Source organism: Ursus arctos, unplaced genomic scaffold (genome assembly GCF_023065955.2).
Source record: "Ursus arctos isolate Adak ecotype North America unplaced genomic scaffold, UrsArc2.0 scaffold_1, whole genome shotgun sequence".
NCBI classification, from domain to species: Eukaryota; Metazoa; Chordata; class Mammalia; order Carnivora; family Ursidae; genus Ursus; species Ursus arctos.
In genome coordinates this window covers 27,245,297-27,268,798 of record NW_026622763.1, presented here as the reverse complement: position 1 = coordinate 27,268,798, position 23,502 = coordinate 27,245,297, and the positions used below count along the sequence as shown (strand labels likewise).

Below are 23,502 nucleotides of genomic sequence, written 5' to 3'. Positions count from 1 at the left end.
CAAAGCAAAAGACATACCATCAGTGAGATTGTAACAGTCCAGTACATTATGGCTACATTCCTTGCTAGTTAAGTCACTATGGTAAAATCCTTGGCAGGATTTTTTTCAATAGTTTATTCATGATGTTCATTATTATGAGTTGTAAAGAGTATGAGAATTTCATTTTTAAAATGTCTTATGGAATGTATCACTTTCTTAGATCTTGTAGACATGCTGTGGAAACCATAACATAAAATATGAGTTACTTACAATAACTAATTTTAATCCCATCTGCTAAGTATGACAACATTAGCATTTCCACTTAATTAAAAACACCCTTAAAGCAGCAATGTTTTAATCACTCCATTTTATTTACTCTCCTCCGGTGTCACTTATAATTGTAACTTTTTATTTTTTAATAATGAGGGATTTTTTTTCCTCCTTGCATCACACAAAAAAGTGCTGTCGATAATTAGCAGTCTTCTGTTATTAGTAGACTCAGGTGTCACAACTGTGTCTCATCCTCATTACAGTAAAAAATTTCACCTATCAGATTCATTATTGCTAGATAATGCGACTGAGAGCCTTTGCAGGCCCTCCAGAAAAGTAATTCAGCCAAGCAAAATTATCAGCTAATTATATTTAGAATCAAAAGCCCAACAACTATTTGCAGATAAATTGTATGAATTGAAGTGAATAGATCTGAATATTAAGATTCATAGATTTAGCAGATGATTTGTTAATTGGAATAAAAAGGTCATTTGCTAGTCATTTTAACAATAGATCAATTGGAACCCTATTTATTATTTAACTGGTAGTGCATAAGAATTGAAATGGTGAATAATTGTATTATTGTTGGGAGATGAACATTTTCTTCAAAATAACAAAATATGAGAAACTTATGGCAATGAATTTTAGAAATTTCTCTAAAAACATTCTGGCCTATTCAATATATTTTAAAACATAGTTCTGATCTAAATGATCTATATAATGAGGTTTAGTATTTAATAAGTCCAAATTATACCAGAAGTGGTGGCTGGTTTTTATTTTTTCTTGGTGAATTAGAAATATAACCACAAATAAGATAATTTGCAAATAAAAGTTGAAATCCAAAATTTGTAAATTTTTCCTTCCTCAATCAAATAATGCCATTCCTATCTCACTGTATTTTAATTAGCAGAGGTTTTTGGAAGTGGCATAGTACGTGCTCATATGATGACTCAAAATGTAACTTGGCCTGCAGTTTTCTTTCGGGGAACAGAACACTCTAATTCAAATCCGTTATTAAAAAGCAGATAACATGTGCACTTTCTGAAATGTCTGTGACTTCACTCTTTTGATTTTATGTAATTATAAGAGAATGTTCATATGTATTTACTTTTCGATTGGCACAGCATTTTAAAACTGAGTGTCTTCAGATAAAGTACGTATTTTCTCTTGGTTCATACAGAATATCACTGGTTTATGTGCTTAAAACTTTAGTGGATGTTTTATAATGCAGTCACAGTGCAGTTTATAGCTGTGCTGGAGATAAGAATTTCTATGCAATACCGTATGTATAGAGAGAAAAATATATATTAGATATTAGTTTGGGTTTTGAGGTTAATAATTGGTAACTAGATCCTGTGATTTCACTGTGTTATCTTGTATCTTCTATCAGTTCTCAAGCAAAACTTTGAACTCAGTATTTTTCCAAACTTTGTAGCTCAAAGTAAATACTTTTCATTTAAACTAATTTCAGTCAACATAATAAAATAGGGAAAACATCACCCACTTAAAAACAGCTTAAATTGCATGTGCTTTGTCACTATAAACAAACAAGGTAAACATTGACATAACTTCAAATTATTCTTGGGTTAAAAAAATCTGCAGTTCAAAATAAAATTCCGCCTTTGGTCAACATTTTGGATGCAATTCAAAGTTTCTCATAAAATAAACATATTTTAAAGAGTGCTTTGAATTTCACTGTGTAATTTCTAGCCAACAGAAATTACAGTGGTATCTTTAAGGTTTATTATATGTCAGATCAATAGCCATTATGCAGGGCTAACAACCTTCGAGATGCAATACCTTCCCTCTGCTTAACCCTTACTACTATGACATGAAAAAAAAAAGAAAACCACCTTCCCATAGGTGTCCCTAGGGGAAATCCTTTCACAAAGTGAAACTTTCTTGTTGATTTGTTTACTAATAAAAGTATTCTTTTCTGATAAAATGGGAAATGAGCTGAATTTTTGGCCAAGAAAGTGAAATGTTCATTAAGGTAATCTTCATGAGAATTTTTCAGTAAAAGGGAGAATAGTTTTACATTCTGCAAAATAACAAATTATTTTGAAGCATGAGTTTAAAATGAAAATGCCCCATCACAACAGACTGTAAATTTGTTTTCTGATGCTTTTAAAAGTGCCCCGATCATTTCTGTGACTAAATGTTAAAGTTAAGTATGTGCTATTGTATTTAAACATTTTTGAAAAATGAACATTCTGGGGCTTTGCAGCATTATTAAGAAAAGCTGTCCATACTTTACCATGTTGTTACATGTGTTTATCTGCTGATTATAAAATGTGTTAAACAGTATTTTAAAAACAACAAAAAAAATGCAGAGCTGCGCTTTGATTAATTCAGTGAACAAAACATATGCTGTTGGTTCTGTTCTATGAAATTCATATATGATCAATAAATCTTTTAAAAGAGCAACTTTGGCTTTAAGGCTTGTACTGCCGACCATGTTTCTCGTCCCAGTTAACTCAGGGCTCACACTGTTAACTTAGGCAAACAAAACCACTTTCTGGCTATGATAGTAATGTCTTTTTAATATACTTTTTTTATCCTCTTTCGAAAATTCCTTTAGGTTGGAAGCTGTGTATTGTGGTTGTTACCCACTCTGTCCCAAAGATTTGGTTTATCCCGAAATATTTCCAGGTAGCTGCTTTAATGTACTTTCATCTTTGTTGAGATTTAATACATGATTCATGCTAAATTAGAAAGTTTGAAAATAAACTTAGGCAGGAGCAATTGTTTATTTGGCAAGTCAACATGTTAGTGTTAAGGAAAATTTTATGTGTTTTAATACATTAGAGTAAGCTTATATTTACCATCTGTTCTTTTAAGATAACAAAAAAGCAAGTTTTCAAATAGCATTCTTCATTGTTAGCATACACATCCCATAACGATGGATTTTTATAAGCAGGTCAGTGTTGCTGCAATTGCTTACAGATTTTTTTTAATGATATACACAGAGAAAAATCAAGGACTGGAAGTCACACCAAATTATTTAAACAATTGACTAGTTAATAATATGCAACTGTTGTTACAGGGTACATACGGCTATAGTACCAGTTCTTTGAAAAAAATTCTCATCACTAAATATATCACATATGCATTGTGTTACATTAGAATAATGTATTTTAATCACCCAAAGGAGATGTCTAAACAGCACAACTACACAGTCTTATTTAGCATTAAACATCCTTGTGAGCTGAGGTAACCTTATAAAATCATGCTTAAATAATGTAAAACACGAGGCAGCACAGAGCAATATGCATTTTTAATTAGTAAAGTGACTAATATTGAGTGTGTGCTTTGAGGTTTTTGTTTCATTAAAAATGTATCTGTTTTTCCTGCAGCTGAATATCTGTATTCTACACCTGAACAGCTTTCAAAAAGGCTCCAGAATTTCTGCAAGAGACCAGATATTATAAGAAAACATCTTTATAAGGTAGATATTGAGGAGAGATTTACGGGGTATAAATGCCATATTGAAGTACAAAGAAAAATCTTTAAAAAAAAAACATTTAATTAACATACTAATGTTTAAAGGAAACATGCTAGGGAGGAATATTAGTTGTTACACTAACAAGGATTAATTAAACTGGATGCCAGTTGTATTAACCTAGGTCTTATGAAATACGTGCACTTAATGCAGGGTACATGCTTTTTTTTTAATTTATTGTTTTCTAAGATGACTGTCCTTTACATTTAGCCCCAAGAGGCTTATAAAAATGAACCTGGATTAATGTAACTCATTAGTTTAAAAGGAAGTAAAGGAAAGATTCCACAATTATACTAATGAGGATAAGCCTTTCTTCCCATCATAATGAAATCTTCAGGCCTCAAAAATTCAGGTGAATGACATTCGTGAAGTTTGGTGTTCATTTTTTAACTACTTTGAAGATGATTTTCAAGAACCAAATGCTTCCCTTGTCCAGTTTAGTAAAATGACCTAAAAATCCTCAGTTTGTTTAGAATGAGACTGCCAGTCTCCTCTCTGAATGGCAAAGGCAAAGGGAGAATATAGTTTTAAACAGGATCATCATGAAGTCCCCTCATTCATGATCTTTTTTTCCTCGTTTGAATCAAGACTTTTACATTGTTGAAATCACAACACAAAGAGGCCCTGCTTAAAGTCTAAGTAATTGAACTGGGATAAATCTGCTTTACGACTTTGGAAGGTGGCTCCAGGCCATGAGTAATATACCTTTTTATATTCTTTGAATGTAGCATCTTCATTTTACATAAATTCAGTATAGTTTACAATCTAGCAGTTTTATAATCCAGTATATTTTAATTTTCCTATGTTAATGTATAACCTTCCTACATGAAATACAGTTTGCTCCCTTTTTTTCTCTCCTTTCCCTTTTTCATGGCCTAAAATACATATTTACATAGTGATACATCAAAACAGGACTTTGTTTCTGCAGGAAACAGTTAAACTTCAAGAAAAAGGGAGAGAACCAAAAATGCAATTTAACACCCAATTTCAAGCTCATTATCTTTCATTGTCTATTAACTTGGCAATGGTTCAGAAGGTAGCTCATAATAGTTTAAAATGCTGACTGAACAGTTCCAGGCTCCAATATTACTCCTTGAGTCAATACGATTGTACCGTATACAGGGGAAGCTTCACAGACAAAACAGCTTTCCAGCGTTTCCATCCACATTTCCTAATGTTGGAAGTTCAGTAGTGGTCTGCTTTATATAAAATGTTACTCCAGTCGTTTTCCACGTGACAGGCTACCGCAATGTGCAAATTGTGGAAATCGAAGAAATAGAATCATAAGTATTTATGCAAATGGATTCCTTTTCTATATATGACACAGAGATCTTTTCAGTGAGCTCACCATCAAGTCACTAATTTTGTTCTTCCCTCCTGGTGAATTTTTGGTGTAGTTCTGTTTGTTTTTTCAGTTTCATTGAGATATCATTGTCATCGCGGTGTCAGTTTACAACCTCCCGCATAATGACTTGACATATATTGTGGAATGGTCACCCCTATCAGTTTAATTACCATCTGTCCTCTCATAGAGATACAAAAAAAAGAAGGAAAATGTTTTTTCCATGAAGTATTTATAATGATATTTCCACCATCAAAATGTATCAGTTTTTAAACATTGCTTCAGGTTAGGCCTCATTATCTCTGTTAGTCCTCATGGACAAATTTTTAACCATTTCAGAAGTTACTGCAACAAGTTGCCTTGAGTTACAAAAGAAAACAGACTTCTGGTTGAAATATTTTAATACAGCTACTCCATAATATGGCTGTGATTATTTCTTTTACAAACAACTTATGGAAAAACTCTGAAACAATGTCAGCTTAGTGGTAATGCCGTCACTTACATCAAATGGTTCCTCATACAGCTTAAAGATAACCTCTGCCTTAAATGTTATTTCCTGCTATTGCTTTTTACATATGGTTTTGGTCCGTACATCCTAAAGTGCTCCATCTCAAAAAGTTTTATAAATTCAAATTTTATGCATAAGCATTTATAAGAATTCATATGTATGATTCTTTTTTATGTATTTTCTACTGTGGATTTCTTTTTTATAAACCTGTTACACACATTTATATGTGTCCCCATGTGCAAATCCTGATGATATTTTATCTAAAGATTAGTCGTAAAATTAATAAATTAGTCCAAGAATTAGAAGTAATCAAGCTTTAGGATGCATTTGTCAGGAGAAACTGGTAAAAACCAAAGGAAGGACCACAGGTTTAGTTTGGTTATTGTAATAGGATTTAAAGCCGAAACAGAAAAAGAATGTCTCTAAAACTTTATAATTAAGATGTAACAAGCTATGATATTTTTCCACCTTATGTTTTATAAATACACATTTTCAGGTGACATTTGCCTTCAGTAAATACAAGAGAATTATTTCCCCCAAGGCAGTATTTTCCTTACTTTTCTTATGCAATGGAAGAGTCTTTTGTGTGTACTTAACGAGAATGTTGGGGTTTTTTTTAGACTTATTCCATTGGACAGTGCTGTTTTGCTTTTATAAAACATATGCTTCTAAGATCTAAAAGGATAGAATGTCACTGAATTCTTTAATTTGCTCCTTTTACATTTTTACACCTTACTCTCTTTTTTTGTCAAAAGTTTACATTTTAAAATCATCTCAACTGCTTTTCACATAGGGTTCACTTTAGGATAGGATTTTTCATATGGATTCACACTTAGAAATTTAATGACTAGAATAAGGCTACTAACACTTGGCTTTCTTCTCACATGAGACATTATACTTTCAATATGAGTGAGAGTTTGGGGGCTATAACTTGAAGCAGGATTTAAAACAGAATGCTAGTAACTGAAAAGCAGAAACAGAATTGGACACTTTTTTTTTTTCTTAAAGTGACTCTTTCTACTACAGAACACTGTTGCCCATGACTTCTCACCTGAAGTGGTTTCAGATTTGAAATGTTTAAATTCCTCACATGCATGCAAGTATGTTCTCCCTCCCTCTTTCCCTCTCTCTCTCTCTCTCAAATACACACATAGACACACACACACTTTTCTTAAGATCTTTCTTAAAGAAATCCAATGCATGCAGAAATTAAATGTTTCTTAATCTTTTTAAAAATCTAAAACCATTTTCTTGATTTAAAAAATCTAAACATTTCTTTAAAAAGTTTACATCTAAGTTTAGTCATTAACTGCAGCTTTGTCGTACTTTCAGGACACTTCCTTTTCCGAGTAGGTCAGACACATTGGCCACATATTTGTCACAGAGATTAAAAATAGGTTTCATTTCATCCACGACAGGGAGCTTTTTGTGACTCCCAAACCTAACCTGAACACAAGATTCTAGAAGTAACCATATAATAATTAGCTAAGGATTGACTTCTTACACTAACAATACTTTTCCCTTTTCAACCCAAATAAGTCTAATACCATGAAGTTGTATTTTTGCCTCATTTTTACTCTGTGAATTTACTTACTGAAAATTCCCAACAACTTTTTGAGATCAGTGCCTCATGTTTTCACAAACTTCTCATCATTATCTTTTAAAATGCTTCAGAGAAAAAATTATGGACATTACCTTGTTACCAGATTGAAAAGAGCCCAGGGCACAAATGGGGCACTTGTGTGAAGTAAATACCTCCCAGACGAACGGGATAGATCTTCATTCCCATCCTATTTCTCATTTCCTTTTATTTACAAATCGTGCGATATTTTGTGTGCAAAAGGAGATGCTTTCTCCCCTGTGCTTTTGAGAGTGACCTGTAGTTTCTTAAGATTTTTCGGCTGATAGCTGCTGCTTTTTATTCTGTTCTCTTCAAATTCTGCAACATTCTAGCAACCTCTATAACCTGCTCTTAATTGGAGGAGAGAAGAATTTTCAGATTTCTGCCTCAAAATGATTCCAAACAATGATCAAGCTTACAGTTCAGAGTCAGTGCCCAGAAAAGCCATTTGTGGTCGTCTTAATTATATTGGGCTCAATCTCCCCGAACCACAGCCAAGCCACTTTAAGTTTCCTTCAAGACACCGGTCACTCTATAGTCCCTTTTTAATTTGAGCTTATACTCTAGATGTCAATAAGGTGTTGCTCTCTTGTATTAACACTCCTCCAAAATCATTACTTTTTTCCTTAAAAATGAAAACTTAAAAACTGGTGACATTTTTAGAACTTCTAAAAATCTCTCAACTGCACCAGCACAATTTCAGGCAACTTCTCAATCTCTCCTCTCCCTCCTCCCTGGTCTTCTCCCTCTCTCTTTCTTCACTTCCTGCCTTGATTTTATTTGGCTTGGTTTTCCTTTGATTTGTCTAAGCAAAATAAGAGCAAAAAACCTTTAGCACCATAAACAGACTTCGGGTGATCAAGATCGGTTAGAGGTTTCGGCGTCTCGTCCTCCTCCGTTACTCATTTGCAGCCTGGCTCTAGGTGAATCTCTGTATGATTCATCTGTCAACTTGGAGGAATTTTTTTTCCCCTAAATTCTTAACAGCACCCCCCCCCAAGGTACTGCTATAATGAAATAATAAATATAAACCTGTTTGTAAACTCGAAGGGCTTTATACATTTCACGTAGTAGTAATGGCATTTCTCGTGTGCCTTAACCACTTAAAAGTGAAACTCACATCAGCAAATGCATGGGTTAAGAGTGTTGTGTATCTTGTGTTTATAAAAGTTAAAAGTTGGATGATAAACTTTGAATAGCCGTCATCCGTAACATAAAGCAGGAAATCTGTGTGCAGTGGAATGCACCCATTGGCGAAAAATCGGGAGCTTTCCCCTACGGTTGAAAAGACAGTTCCACTTCAAACCAATCAGAAACTGGGATTTCCTGAGTTGATGAAACTCGAGAACCATTTACTTGGTGGCTTTTTGAAATCTAATTGACGTAAGTTATGCAAATCTGCAATATGAATTTTGAGCATACTTTCGTCTTTCGGTTGTTAATGCTTCTTCCTCGCTTTCTCTTCTCTCCCTCCCCCTCACAGGGTGAAACGACTCCTTTTTCTTGGGCAGCCCTACATGGTAAATTCAGGTCTCTGCTTACAACAGAACCTAGGGAAGATTTGTGACAGATGGGGCTAAGTCACAAACTTGCAGCCTAAGGCAGAATCTGTAGAACTTTCCAGAGTGTGCCCATATTTACCTGATCAGAGAGAAAAGAAAGTCTGCAGAGGAAGCTGAGCCTGGCTGCTTGTCATAGCTGACACAGAGCCATCTGCCACAAACCTGTGGCGGCTTCAGATCTCCCATCCCTGCCACCACCCCAACTCAAATTAAATACAGATTCCTAGAGACGTTATGATGGTTACACATGTCCTCAGCATCACATGGAGGAGACTGTTCAAAAAAAATATGTGGCCTGTTGTATAACCGCACTCATGTATCCCATATGTGGTGCCACATTGAATTTCCGGTTGAATCCATTTTTATCCTTTGTACTGGATGACATGGTGCCTGAATTCTTTCTTTTTGCCGACACGATGGCAGCCAAACTGCAGCTTCAAAAGCTCGCGCTTGGCTGTGTTTCTACCTAGGTTGCCAGGTTATCATCGGAGCTTTCTTGTGTCCTCAAAGGGCCACGGGGTCTGAACGGAGGATCAGAATGCTACCAGACTAATTGGGCAGCCATCTCAGAATTGTTTGTGGGCAAAGGGCTGCTTTAGCACTTTTATTTTAACAAATTAATGACTCTCTGGCACAGGGGTTTTTAAGTGAAGGTATTAATAAGGGGTCTGGCAGGTATTCCCATGATTCACAGAGTTACATTTGCATTTAATTTATTTTAAAGTTGCGAGATAAACAGCTGTAATTTGGACAAACGTGGGAAACACACTAAGTGGGGCCATCTTGCCCGTAAAATGAACACTGAGATACTTGTTTTAATTTTGTTCCTGGGGTAAAAATAGGGAAATCAAAATACTTCTACTAAAACAGTAATTTTGATATAAATATTCCTCAAAAATATTTGCATCCAGCTACAAATATAATCTTTTCAAGATAAATCGCTTATGATTCCAATAGTCAAGCTGCTGTATTTGTTGACATAAAGATGTTTTGAACGGCTAGATTGTAAAATAAATTTTTAATAAAGTGCCTACTGCAGTTTTTAATTAGCATATCTCATTTATGTGTAAGAGTGTACATCTATCTGTATGTTTCTCACTGAACACTTTCCTTGTGTCAGAGACAACGAATACAATTGTTTCTTTTCCGGATGTACAAGGATCTGTTTTGCAAATGTTTGTAAGATATTATGACATTTCCAAGATTTTCTTTGCATTCTGGAAAGCAGGAGGTAAACATTTGTAGTCATTAAGGTAAAGTCTGTTGATAAACCATCTTCTGTTTACTGACAGGTAAACTGTAACTTTCCTAGCTTTTGAAAGGAATAACTTTTATACACTGCAGAGTGAGGAACAGCCAGGGAGCGGAGGGTACACAAGGGCTAAGCGTGGCCTTCTGGCTTCTAGAAGGATTGAGTGGTCTAGCAGGCACCCAAGACAGAGCAGGCGATGAGTCAGAAGTCCAGTAGGGCCCATTGGACAGGTAGCAAAGTCATCAGCAGGAACACGATCAAGCTCCAGGAGCCAGATCGAGCCCTCAGGATAGAGGCAGTCTTGCAGATCAAAGAAGGCCGGGAATTCAGAATCCATCAGGCCTGGGAATTGAAAAGCAGGAAGAGTAAGAAGCAGAAACAAGCAGCCCTATCTTTGCAGACAGTCCTCTCCCTAACCACTGTGAGATCCTTAACGCATGATGGGACATCACAGCGCTGGCTTCGAGTCCCATCAATTGTGGGGAAATCACTGAACAGATTACCTCCTCACCCATAAAACAAAGGGCACAGGGATTATTTCAGAAGACCCTTCCGGTCTGAGACTGGGGAACTCGGAATTTATCAGGTGTGCTCCTTCTGAGTGTAAAAGTTAAGGTATAAATATGCCTAAGAGGTCCGTAGACACTTTGGGCAGGGTTTTCATCTAAGGAGGTGAACGAGACCAGTAAATTTGCTTCAGTCAGAAGGATGCCATGTCACAGTGATGTCTTCTCAAAATAATTAAGTATAATCTCACAGCCAAGAAACAGTGTTTCGTTTACTGTGTTTTATTGTCCTGAAAATAACGGGCTCCCATTTTATCGTAGACATAGTTGAAAGTTACCTGTGTATGGAGGGTTTTTTTTCCCTATACCCATAAATGCAAATCAGCTTTTGTCTTTAGCTGTACCCAGTGTTCCTTCTAGAGTAAAAATTTACATTATAGTTGTCACTTCGTGAAACTATGCTGTCAGACTTGGTATTAGTGCATATAAACAATAAAAAGTTTTGTAACTGTGTAATTCTTAACATTTGAAAACTTGAAGCGTGCGTGCATCTGTGGGTCTGCGTGTGTTGTGTGCTTCTCAAATCCGTGATATGGTGGGATGGAGTGTTACTAAGTTAACCCATACTTCACTGAAGTCACAGGATAACTGCGAATACAAGTTGACTTTTTAATTCCTATTTCCCTTACTTTGAGTAAAGAGATCAAACACTCCCATTATTTCTTAATATAGTTGTTGAAAATTTCGATCTTTCTTTTTTGAAACATTCAGTTCTGTTCATTCTTTTCTTTTAAAATAAATCACTAAGCCAATTTCAAGTTTAAATATCTTTAAAAGTCTACTCAGGATCAAGACCTTGGTACGGTGTCCAGGATGCTTGCCATGAACTTACCTAATCCGTGTTTCTGGCTAGTTGTTTCTGTACTAAATAGCAGAGCACCTAGCTCTTAACCTATTCATTAATACCACGCTGATCAGGAATAGGTCAAAAGACCTCTCTCATAAGAGCTTGTGGTTTAATAAGCATCCTTCAGATATAGCGGGTTTACGCACCCTGCTCTGATTCTCCAATCTTCAGACATGCCACATAAAGATGGCAGCAGAATCAGTAAGTCGATGGAAACTCACAGCCATAGAGGGCTGCACAGATTCATTTCAACACCTTGAAATGCATCTGGAAGCAAAGATTTCATTTTATGTTGAAGGTGTTAATTATATTTGATATTTTTAAAAGTAAAATCTGTTTTTGAGAAAGCATCTGCTACCCAGAAATATTATGAGCCACAATAAAATTTTCAGTTAAGTCTCAAGATACTTTCTGTGGGTGATAGAATCAGTTTTCAAATGATAGTCCGTGCTGCTGTCTTTTAATGTTGACATAGTCCATGAGTTTTATTCTTCTATTGACTATTGACAAGTATCACCCTAAGTGCCTTTCTGTTTCAGTGGAAAATTGGGTGGCCTTTAATATCAGATTTTATATTTAACAATGAAGAGAGTATATTATAAACCACTGACATGTTTCATTTTAAAATTTGAACTGAGATTACGGGACACCTAATGCTTCTATAATACACCCTCCCTTCAGAGCTGTTCATTAAAATGTAACTGGGAAAGTTTAAAAACATTCAGACAATTCTGCATGCAGCTCAAAGCTATGTATATTGGCGATTAAAATATAAAACCACAACAACAACAAAAACCATGGGGATTTACACCAAATGTACAATAATTGTTAAGTCAGAGGAGTGATGGTACAAAGCACAGACATGTCACAGGGAAAGGCATATTCACTCGGTGGCTAGTGGCTTACTTCTGAAGTTGGGTCATAGTATCCAAAGGCTATTCGTACTCTTTGTGACTTTTTATGTGTCTTGAATGTTATTATTGGATATGACTTCTGATAGGAGCTATAAATCGGTTAGTTTTGCTACCATGCCTTCCTTAACATTTCTTAACTCTAAACTATTGATCCAATCAGAGAACCATTTCCCTTCAGACAGTGGAAGAAACTGCCCTAACTGCCAGTTTTGCACAAGAAGACTTTCCTCCCCTTACCAGGAGCCAAGGACTTAACCTTGATCCTGAAACAAATCATACTTTGAGAAAGTCTGACGTGATGGTTCATGGTCCCTTTTTCCTGGGGCTGCTGACCACCATTTCTTACTAATTCCTGTAACGTTACAAACCCAACATGGAAAACCGTAGTTCTGTAAACTCCCTTTTGAAAGATAGTGAGAGGACGATAAAGGAAGTTGCTACATGAGCCAGTCTTCATATCTTGGAAAACTCAGAGCTGTGTGGTAGAGCACAGAGTTACCTGAGCTCCTGACCACACTAGCCATCTCCCATACTGGTTCCTTTCCTGTTCCTTTTCCTCTTCAAGACAGGGTCAGCTGTGGCCTCTGTCCTTCATTGCAATCCATGAGAAGGAGCTCTCCCTCCCCTATCTTTAGAATTCCCTAGCTGCATAGGAGGTACATATGACTTCGGGGACAAGGATCCTCAGTCACTCTACAGCCTGTTTTCCTACAGTGGAATTTGGGGTCAGTGTCTTCCCATTATCATTACCTAAGTGATTCTGACTTTCTCTGTTGCAGCTCTATGGTTATGAGTTTCAACCTTAAGACAAATTCATAATTATTCTCATAAATTGATATAAGGAACTGATGATTCGTGGGAGATGATTTAAGATGCTTATGTTACTCTCCTATCAGTTATGCATTTAAATAGCAGACCTAAGGTGGTGTGCTGGAAGTGATTTCTGGAAATACTTGTGTGATACTTTTCTCAAGGAATGTGAAGTCCTTTATATTTGAAAATTTAGTATTTCCATCATCATTTCACAAATAAGAAAATCAAGGGATCATATAAGGGCATATTTAGGAGCCAGACCATGTTGTAGAAACAGAGACTTTTTGCATAAGCCTTCCCCTGTATGGGACGCTGTCATTGTCACCTATGTGTCTTTCAGTAAGCACCAGGGTCAGTGTGCATGGCTGTTGGACCCCTAGGCAAGTGAGTGCGGAGTAGCAGGGGGCTGCTTTGTGGCCCACATGGTTGGTCTTAAAAGAGGCGTGAGAGACCATGTAGTGAGGCTGACGTTTTCAGTGTCTTTATTATTACTATCATTCTGCCTGTGGGAAGGCATTCAGCCCCGACATCCATCATAGGCCTGCTACTCCCTGTGGTCTTTACACTCACGTGCATTTATACATTTAAGGTAACTTTCCTGGCCCTCCTGGTAAGCATTTGTTTTTGAAACCTGTGGGGAAACTGAGGCCCTAACGAGAAGCGGAGTTGCTGCGGGTCCTGTGGTGGTAGACCCAGGTCTAGAACAGTCTCGTGCAGAAGGCCATGGTCAATCCAATTGCTCAAGGCCACCATCCCTTAAAGGAGGGGAAGGGGCAAATCTCTCTCTCTCCATCTTCTTCCCCTCTTTCCTCCTCCTGCTTCTCTTACTAGCAGAATGAATATGGATTAATAAATTGCCAGTACCTTTCTTTAGATTTGTTTCATGTTACTCCTGGTCGCATTTGGATTCTAAGAGGCCACAGGGGAGGAATATACAAGAATTCATTCCTGGTACTAAAATTTCAAGCTCTATGGCACATGCGGTACTTCTGGACAGCTGAGCCTTCTCTGTTGCCTTTTGCGTCATACAATGATGAAGTTACTTACCCGCATAGACAGAAGGCTGGCCCTTCATCCAGAGGCAGCCCCCACGATCTCACCTGGTGCCAAGGGTCTAGGACAGAGGGAGCAGGTGGCATGGGCGGCAGAAGCACCTTTAATTGTGCAGCAAAGGGAGTGCTTCACTTTCATACCAAATAGATAACCCAGAAATTACATCCTGAAACGTATTTCCCCGGAAAGAAAAAGAAGGGGAGGGATAACTTAAAAAGAAGATACTTCTAATATGGTATTAGACTGTAATTCATAGGGAAATTTATGCCTGAGATATGAATTTCTGAAAATAGGGGTTTTTTTTAAAGGGAAACACTGACACATCCTTAATTATAGAGTAATAAATACCAATGGTATATTATCTTCTGATATTTCCTTACACAGATATCAAAGCATGCAGCTGTTTTTGAAAACTGATAATCAAGTACAATATAAGTATATTACATCTTGTACTTACAACACACCCTTCAACTAGGCAACCTCCTGGAGCACTTAACAGTGAGAACCAGGGCTGCTTGTAGTAGAAGCCTAACTGAACAAATTAGCCTTGAATTGTAACTTAAGAATCATAGTCAAACCGAAATGCCTGTCCTTGCCAGGAAAGGCATTCCAAAGGCAAAGAGCATGCCAAGTAAAAAGCCTTTACTTCAGGATTATGAAGGCAATTCTCAAAAGCCAGCATAACTTAATGATCAATCAGAAAAATATAGAGCAGTAACTACACAACTGAAGGATACATAAAAATTGTACAAAGCATTAATAGTGAATGGGGAGGTAGAATGGGATTTTAACAGAACGTATTAACGCTCTTAGAAAGCTCTATTTATTGCTTTCAATCCGGGCAGCAAAAGAAAGACAAACATGGTCAAAGAAAAGTACGTGGACAAATGTGGGGGGTAGGAAAGGAAATGAAGGTTAAACAAGGCCAATATGATTCAGAATGAAAGGGAGGGAGGGAAGTCTAAGGAGCCAGCTGCAATTACTAAATGTTACATTAAGAAGAGCTGAAATTGAGAGGGGGAGGTCTGGGTATTTTACTAAGTGGATTAATGTCCTCTTCTTTGGGTGTCTGAAGTTGCAGATTTTAATTTATTTGGTGCAGGGTTTTATTGTGAAATTCCTAATGGGGTGGAGGGATAAATAGGGACAATTATAAACAGTCAGAAAGTAGAAAGGGGGACCATAAAATACTTCTTTATAAATTTAACTAAAATAAATACAGGGTTTGAAGCTATGGACAAAGGTAAATAGTCTACAAAATATTTAGTTCATTATGATAGAACTCAAAGGAAAATGAGAGGTACATACAAAGAAAAAAAAAAAAGACAAAAACATCCACAGAGATGCGTCAAGCCAAGGATTTTGAGTGACTTAGGGGCTAGTTTATTGCTGCTCTCCTTTCTCCACCCATCTAAAAAAATAAATCATAGCTCTGGCATTTAGAAACCTAGTCATGAACATCATTTATTAATATAAACTTAATCCTGTGCTGTTCTTGGGTGGGTGGTAAAAACATGAACTAACAACAACTGGCCTAAAACAGGATGATTCTCTCAAATCCTGGGAAGCTGTAGGGAAAGAAACTCCTAATTTGCCCTTTCACCTTATTTATTTTACTGAACGATAAAGTCAAAAAGTGGGGAGGGTAGAGCCAAATCAGAGAAGGTCTAGAAGCTTGCAGGAGATTTTTAAAGTTTCCTAAATAGGTATCAGAAGAGGAGATGGGCTTGGAATCTAGTGTGATTTATATCAATGTATTAATCTGCTAATTTACTAACACTTCTGGGGAAGGTGGGAAATAAGGAAGGCTCTCTGCTTTCTACAATGGAAGAGACCGAGGCAGAAACTTAATTGTGTTCCTATCCCCCGTGTGTAACACTGCTGTCACGTGGCTGGCAACCAGTCCACAAAGGTTCTGGGTTCAAGCATTTGCCCAGCCAATAACGTTAGGAATTTCAGTTGGAAATATGGATCAGGAGGCATTTAAGAATTACTGATATGCAGCTACTGGTCCTGAATGCACATAGCGTGACTTGGGGTGTGGGCAAATCACTACACTGGAACCACATGAAAAGGCACTTTGAAAAAAAATTTTATAAAATGAGGTGGGGAAAATGATTGGTGAAAAATACAAATGAAAAATGGGGAACTATCATCTACAAAAAGGAAGATCCCTAAAATGACCAAACAAGGTGGTTGCCTTCCACCCTCTGCATCAATTCTCTCAGTAAATAGATTACTCTCAAAGAGGCGAAGTCTTCTCTTTCTAAAGCTGGCCTGGAAACAAGAGGGAGAAAACACTAGAGGACATTGCATGATGGCTCAGGGTGACCCTCAAAGGTCATCTAACTCTAGGGTTAAAAATGAGGGCACAGAACTAGAGGTTTGTAGTGGTCAGTTTGGAACACTTCTCCATCTACGGAGAATTCAGGATATTGTGGAGGCGAACCGCTGACTTAAATCCCAGGGACAGGGTGTTTTGTGATCATAGTTAAGAGGAAAGTCATCAAAGCACACACCTTTTTCCTTTTTCCTCTTGAGCTGCAGGGCTATGGTGGGGAACTTGTGCTCTCTGGTGCTTGCTGCTCTGTTCCCTGGCTTTCAATCGGCTTGGCTTTTCCCCTGGATTTCTAGTGCTGTGATAACAGGCCAGAAAAAAAAAAAAATGAAAATGAAAAAGGAATCTACAAAACCGAAAAACAAAATGTGTGTGTGTCTCTATGTGCGCGAGCGTCTGTGTGCGCGCGCGCGTGCACAATAGGATTTCACTGAAGATAATGAATTGCAACACTCTAAGCACCAAATTTTAAAACTTAAAAAGTATGAGTAATGGAGTTTTGAAGAAGCAAGATGTGCTCGAGCGGAGTATTTATAGTCCCTTTTTTTGTGAGAGGTTCCCCAGACCTCTGGGTGCATCAGCGAACTGTCCTCCTACTGGAGCGTGCAGCTGCGATTTGGCCCCAGGCACCACCTACCCAGAGTCACTACCTAATGCATTTTACATTTGCACAGATAATAAAGGGGGGGGGGAGCCGAGAAGGGGCCATTTTCCCCCTCAGCGTTCTGTGTTTCCTTTTGTCGCGGCCGTCAGCTGACACATGGAAAATGTGTACGGTTTTGCTCGCCTTTAATCTGTAATTAAGGATTCCTTGTCCGGGGCTTGCTACCTCTTTTCGCCTTCCCTCCCTGCCTCTCGGCTCTTCCGCTCTCGGTCGGGTCTGGCCCCGAGCCGCAGGCGGGGGGCTCGAGGTCGCCCGGCTGGGCCGCGGGGCCCTCCGTCGGGCCCTGCGCTCCCCTGCCCGAGACCACGCACCCCGGCCCCCCGCCCCGCCCGGTCCCGATCCCCCAGCGAGCCAGCGCCCGGCGTCGGGGCAGCTGTGCCAGGGCTGCCCGGAGCGGGGAAGGACCGCCCGCGGGGCCCCTGGAAGCCTCCGCGGGCGCTCAGCCGCCGCCCTCGCCGCTCGTCCTCTCCCCCGCGCCGCGGCGCCTTCGCGGCCGGCGAGCCCGAGCTCCGGTCCGCCGCGGCCCCCTTGGCGCTCTGCTCGGCCCCGTCCGGAGCTGGCGGAGGGAGCCCTGCACCTCCACTGGCGCGAGAGAAGGGAGAGCCGCGGAAGGACGGCGAGGCCAGAGTCGTAGCCGAGCGGCGGCGGAGCGCCCAGAGCCGAGAGCCGGAGGAGCCCCGAGGCCCAGGGGCTCGTCCGAGGCTGCGGGGCCGAGCGAGCCCCGGGGGCGGCCGCGCTCGCGCTCACACTCGCGCCCACACTCGCGGGGCTCGCTCGCCGCCCCGCCTGGCGCGCGCACTGGCACGCACCCACACTGGCACGCACCCCGCCACGCGCGCTTGACACTCACGCGCTGCCACGCACACGCGCCGCGTGGCCCACGGCTGCCCTTGCTCGCCTGCGCAGGGCCGGAATCTTCCCTGCCGGCCCCCGCCGCGCAGCCCTGGCGGGGCAGAACTCTCCCTAGTCGTCTAAGTATTGACTGAACCGGGTTCCCGGCGGCGGCCGGGCTGTCCTCGGTGAGACGGTAGCATGAGGATGCACTGAGAAAAACAAAAGTACAGATTTCTGTGCCCCCTCCGCTATAAAAAAAAAAAAAAAGATTACCTTAAGAAAGAAAGGGGGGGGGGAACCGAGGAAGGCGTGGGGGTGGGCGCAGAGACTCTCCAGGCAGAGTCGGGCTGTTAACTTAAAAAGTACTCTTCTCCGTCTCTCATTATCCAGGCGTCTGTTTAAATCCCACCCCAAGCCGCCAGCGCTCTGCTTTTCCCTTCATACCTGTGCTTTGGGTTACAAACTTCGTTTCTCCTCTCAACCACCAATTGGTTATTTAGGAGGAGAGGAGAAGAGGGGTTAAGAGATGTTTAGGCAGGAGAATATTCAGAAGCCCCGCGTTGATTTGTCACTCGTTTGGTCAAATTAGGTTTCTGAGAAACTTGGAACTTCCAACGCTTAACATCATGTTGAGGCTTCTAAAATGTTTAAAGAGCCTCCCTGCACTAGTATTCTTTTTTATCATTCGATATTTAGTTGAGTGTAGACATTTAGAATTATATGTGTAAGAGGAAAAAAATGCCCCTCGTCCTTGGCTCCCCAAGGCCGTTTGCGTTTCTTTCCGTCTAGGTTGTAGTTCACTTCCTCTCTCGTTCCCACCAGGAGAGATTGTAGACCAAATAGCAAGAAACCTTAATCTGGAGTGTTCTGACTTGGCATCTACCTCTCAAGATCCCACCCCCTCAGTTTGAACTATTATTCAAACTGTAGACTTGGAAATACGGGCTGGTTGGTTGGGCTGGTTGGTTGGTCGTTTAAAATGTGGGAAGAGCTGCGCAGGGGTAAACCGAGGGCCCGGGGGTTGGCCTACAGAAGTCAACCCTTGAAAGGCTGAACAAGAGCGCATGGGAAGTGCATGGAGAAGAGACTGTCTGTAAACAATGATAATCAGGGCTTTCGAAAATCATAAAACTGATTGAAATATCTGATTCATTATTTATTCATCACAGCACAACTTTGCAAATCCAAGAATAGTGTTTGAAAACCAAGCGCCTTCGATTTTGTACATCAACTCGGCAGATGGATCCCCTTTCAAAATGTAGCGAAAGGGTTAAAGCTATAATTTCAGAAAAGTATCTCAGGAAATGACATTAAGATCTGATACATTTCCCTTTCTTTCTGGCAATAATATCTCCCAAAGAAAAAAATATATACTTATTGATATGATGCTAATGTTTCTCATTATGAGGACGAGTGTCAGAATGATGCCTGTTTGTGCAAGTGTTTTTAAAACTGCGAGGACACTTTCACTACTATGAAAGCTGATGAGCCAATGAAGGAGAACTTCTTTTAACTCCATAATAGCAGGTTACATAGTAAATGAACTCGGATGGTCAAATAGCCAATTATGGTATAAATATCCGTTGTTTACGGAGAGGTGTTAAATGAGCCTTTGGAGTACAAAGGATTAGGCCCATCTAAGCTACCACTTGTTCTTCAACCTATTATGTCTTTCCTTAAAAAGGCCAGTGCCACTGTAGGTAATATGCACACAGAACATACTTCTCTATGTTGATTTTAGTTTGCTTTATTTCAATGCACACTGTTGTTTACTTTTTAAAATTTAAATAAATGTCAGCATTGTATAATTTCTATGTTAACAAAGCAGTGAGCAAAATCCCTTGTATGTTTATAAAATATTATTGTTTAATTCACATAGTTTAGAAATTCCAAATGTTGAGAATAGGAAGGAGGCCAAATACCATCTGTTTATAACTATGATGCATCGTAATATGTGTACTTTTAAAAGGAGTTTGGTCAATCATGCCACTATTTTATCTGCTCGGAATATGTTGAAGATTTAAAATGTAATTTACAGGATTACTTTTAGTGCGTTGCATCCAACTGTGAGTTGTAAAGGAATCCGTCTCTTCTGTTTTTCTCAAATTAATCATGTAACAGCCCCAATTAATGGGGGCTGTTAAACGGGTCGCTTTTTGCTTAGCTCCAGAATTCTTCTAACTTTGGCTCAGTCCACCTTCTTGATGCTGATAAAAACTCCAAGGACAAATGAAACAAAACACTCCTAGCTGTGTCTTTCTGCCAGGAGATAGTCACTTAGAATGGGAGGCAGGGTATGGTAGCTAATAATTAGCTAACATCAGCCCTGAGAAATTACCTGTGAAATACTCTTTGGTTCTGGGTTGAAAAACAACATTTGACACTCCCTGTTTTAAAATAGTACATTCTTGTCCCGGAGACTTCTGATTTAACTTACCTTGTATTTCAAATGCATCTAATTGCATACCATGGAACAAAGGGAGTACACTTACTTGCCATAGATGAGCAGGTTTGGAGGTTTTTGTTAAAGTTACAAACTCAGGTTATTTAGTGGGGCATTTTCCCTTCCTGTAGAAACTAGACAAACACAGCAACTGAGCCTTCAGTTCAGAGCAGACATTGCGTCGAAGGCCAGAGGTGGCGTTAAGGTCTTCCGCCATGGGCTCTCTTTTTCAGGAAGGAGGCACTAAAAACTCAGATGTCCTGATAAAGTTTGAAAATGTGATAAAAACATTTATTAGCCAATGATGTTTGCTGGATTGATTTTTTTTTTCTTTTTTTTGGCAAGGTAGAATCAGTAAAAAGCTGTCCCTCGAAATGCTTTTGTAGACAAACACATGCAGAAATCTGAACACACACTCCCAAAGCGCTGGGCACGTTCTGATGTTTTACTGCTCAGCTAAGCGTTCAACGGGTGCTCTAGAAAGTGGTTTCTCTGTTCATTTAACGGTAACTGTTTTCTCAAACATTTTAGTTTCAGCAGCTTCCTCTAAAATTCTATCAACCAAGAATATTTACTTACATATAATTAAGAACATTAAGAATACTTTATCGGAGGAAACCAACTCATCTATACATATATTTTTTTTTTCAGTCTCATTGTTACATTTTAAAAGTCTGTGTATTGTCTTTCTGGTCAGATTTTTTCCCCCCCAAATAATGAATCCCCTGGGTCTTTATGCTATAGAGATATACCCAGGCTTGTTTTCCTCTGAGTTAAAATAAGAAAATATCAGACTCTTTATTCTTAAGTAATTCCTCAGGTGTACAAGGTAGAAGAGATGGAACAAAAAAGAGAGAAATGTGGGGGATAAAGAGAAGGAAAATTGGAGAAAGTGTAGGGAAAGGAGGTAAGGGAGCAGACGCTGGAAGTGCGATAAAGCAGCTCATCGAACAAAACTCAACATTGCCTGAGCGCCATAAGCCATAGTCCTTAACAAGCATCATCATTTCCAAGTAAAACCTAGACTATTGCATTCAGATATTAACCAGCTCAGGGAAACTCTTAAGTGAAATTTGATTGAGACTTTGTGGGTCAGTTTTTCCGTTCCACCTTCTTAAGTGAAGCTTGTACTCGATACCCACATTTGCGCTGCGGGAGACAAGAGCCGTAGAGGCATTCTTTGCTTGTAAGGCATTTACAGTCTAGAAGTAAGCCATGGATACATAAAATAAATGAGACTATGCATAAGCATCGTTACATGCTACATACCGGACACGTGAAAATAAAGACCGTTTTAAATGGAGGAATTATTCAGGCATGCTTTCCTTCTGAGTACCTTGGCTAGCAGTGAATTTCTAAGCAAGTTAAGCAAGTCCTTAAATGCATAAACCCTTAGAACTTGACGAGTCTAATGAATTGTGGTAGGTAATATAATCAGAATTGAAATTGGCATGTAGGTGCTCATTTCACGTTCCCTTTAGAGCTGACTTAGAACCATGGCAGTGATCCATGCGAGCACATAAGTCATTGTATAGTCACGTTATCTTGACAACCAAAATCACTTTATAAAATATACTTTAATAAGTTACCATAGAGCCCTGATGTTAAGCCATATAACTTAATCAATACTGAGTGGGCATTTCTAGGTATCATATTTAAATTGAGTAAGAGATAAAAAGAAAAGAATTAAGAATAAGAAAAACGTATGGGAAACTATTTGCTTCTTCCCATTAATATAAAACATGCCAGAAGCTTTTTCTCATTTTGCTCTTTATGAAGAATTACTGACCCAGAGAAAAGTCAGATGAGGACTACCACTAAACAAACAATAAAAGCAGCAACAACAACAACAAACCTTACTTGTTTAGGAGAAAAACAAGAAAAAGTAATAAATTCACCCGTTTTAAAAATTAAGAAGAAAAGACATAAAATTTAATACACACAATAAATAATAAATATTCTTCAGTTTCATATGATGGCTAATTAAGGAAAAGCCCATGTGAAAAATTTGGAAGAGAGATGAATAAAACAAGGTAATTAACTCTGTGCTCCTTCAGCCTTAAAGCAGAGAGAGCAGGCTAAGATTTCTTTTAAGTTGGGACCTGCAGCCACCTCATGGATCAGATCTGCCTTTACAAAATAAAATAAAAGGAATCTCAGTAGCTCTGCAGCTCAAGCTCCAACCTTGGTTTTGGTCCCACTCTGATGTTGGTGCCCCAACATGGCGGCCCCTGAGTGCTTTGCTCTTTGAATTCCTGCCCTTAACACAGACAGTCAACAGCTGGGTTCTTCCTTGTGCTCTTGGCCTTCCCTTGATAGAATCAGCTCTCTGGTATTCCTTCTACCGCATTTGGTTAGTCTTTAAGGGTCGAAGATGCATTTTTTTTTCATCCGTTCTTCAATTTAGTCTTTGTAATGCCCTTGTGATATAGGGAAACTATACCTTTAGTCCCAAACTTCAGAAGAAGCAACTCAAAATTATACCGTTAGTCCACTGCAGAGTCGGGACTGGGAGTCATATCACCTGGTACCCAGGTGCTCCCTCTCCTTTAGACTGCATTTCATACTCGATTCTTCTTTTGAATTGTGGTTATGACAATAAATTACAATTGCAGTCTTTGTGTTGGGTAGAAAGAAGAAGGAAAAGGAGACGGAGAAGAAGGAAGATGGGAAAGAAGAAGAAGACAGGAAGGGGGGAAAAAAAGCCAAAACAATCCCCATAGGGTTTTCTGTGAAGTGGGGAAGGATACATCTTTAAATTGCTCCCCTTCTGCTTACAAAGATGACTGAGGAAAGCACTTCCTAAAATTTGTATCATCTAAAGGAAAAGCTAATTCCAAAGCTATTACAGTGCTTTGTGCTTTGAAGGATAGAAATCTGAAGTAGATAATCCATTGACAGAGCTCCTTAATGAGTTCTTGGGTATGCATGAGTAGGCCACAAGCTTGATTTTCAGTACGAGATGGAGAACTATTCTGTTTAAGAAATTAATAG

General features: G+C 39.1%; 1 protein-coding gene across 15 annotated transcripts in view; it reads left to right on the top strand.

Annotated features, from left to right (window-relative positions):
- Positions 1 to 23,502, top strand: part of GTDC1 (glycosyltransferase like domain containing 1) — a 403,975-nt gene that overhangs the window by 361,393 nt on the left and 19,080 nt on the right. For 7 of the 15 annotated variants that reach the window (XM_057317431.1, XM_048214604.2, XM_048214599.2 and 4 more), the window contains 3 exons: positions 2,831 to 2,901; positions 3,606 to 3,697; positions 8,706 to 11,075. In XM_057317431.1, the coding sequence (XP_057173414.1) occupies positions 2,831 to 2,901; positions 3,606 to 3,697; positions 8,706 to 8,789 (247 nt within the window). In that variant the 3' untranslated portion in view covers positions 8,790 to 11,075. Of the gene's footprint in view, positions 1 to 2,830; positions 2,902 to 3,605; positions 11,076 to 23,502 lie in introns of those variants that run through there. The other 8 variants (XR_008961106.1, XM_057317423.1, XM_057317422.1 and 5 more) reach the window with 3 other exon arrangements.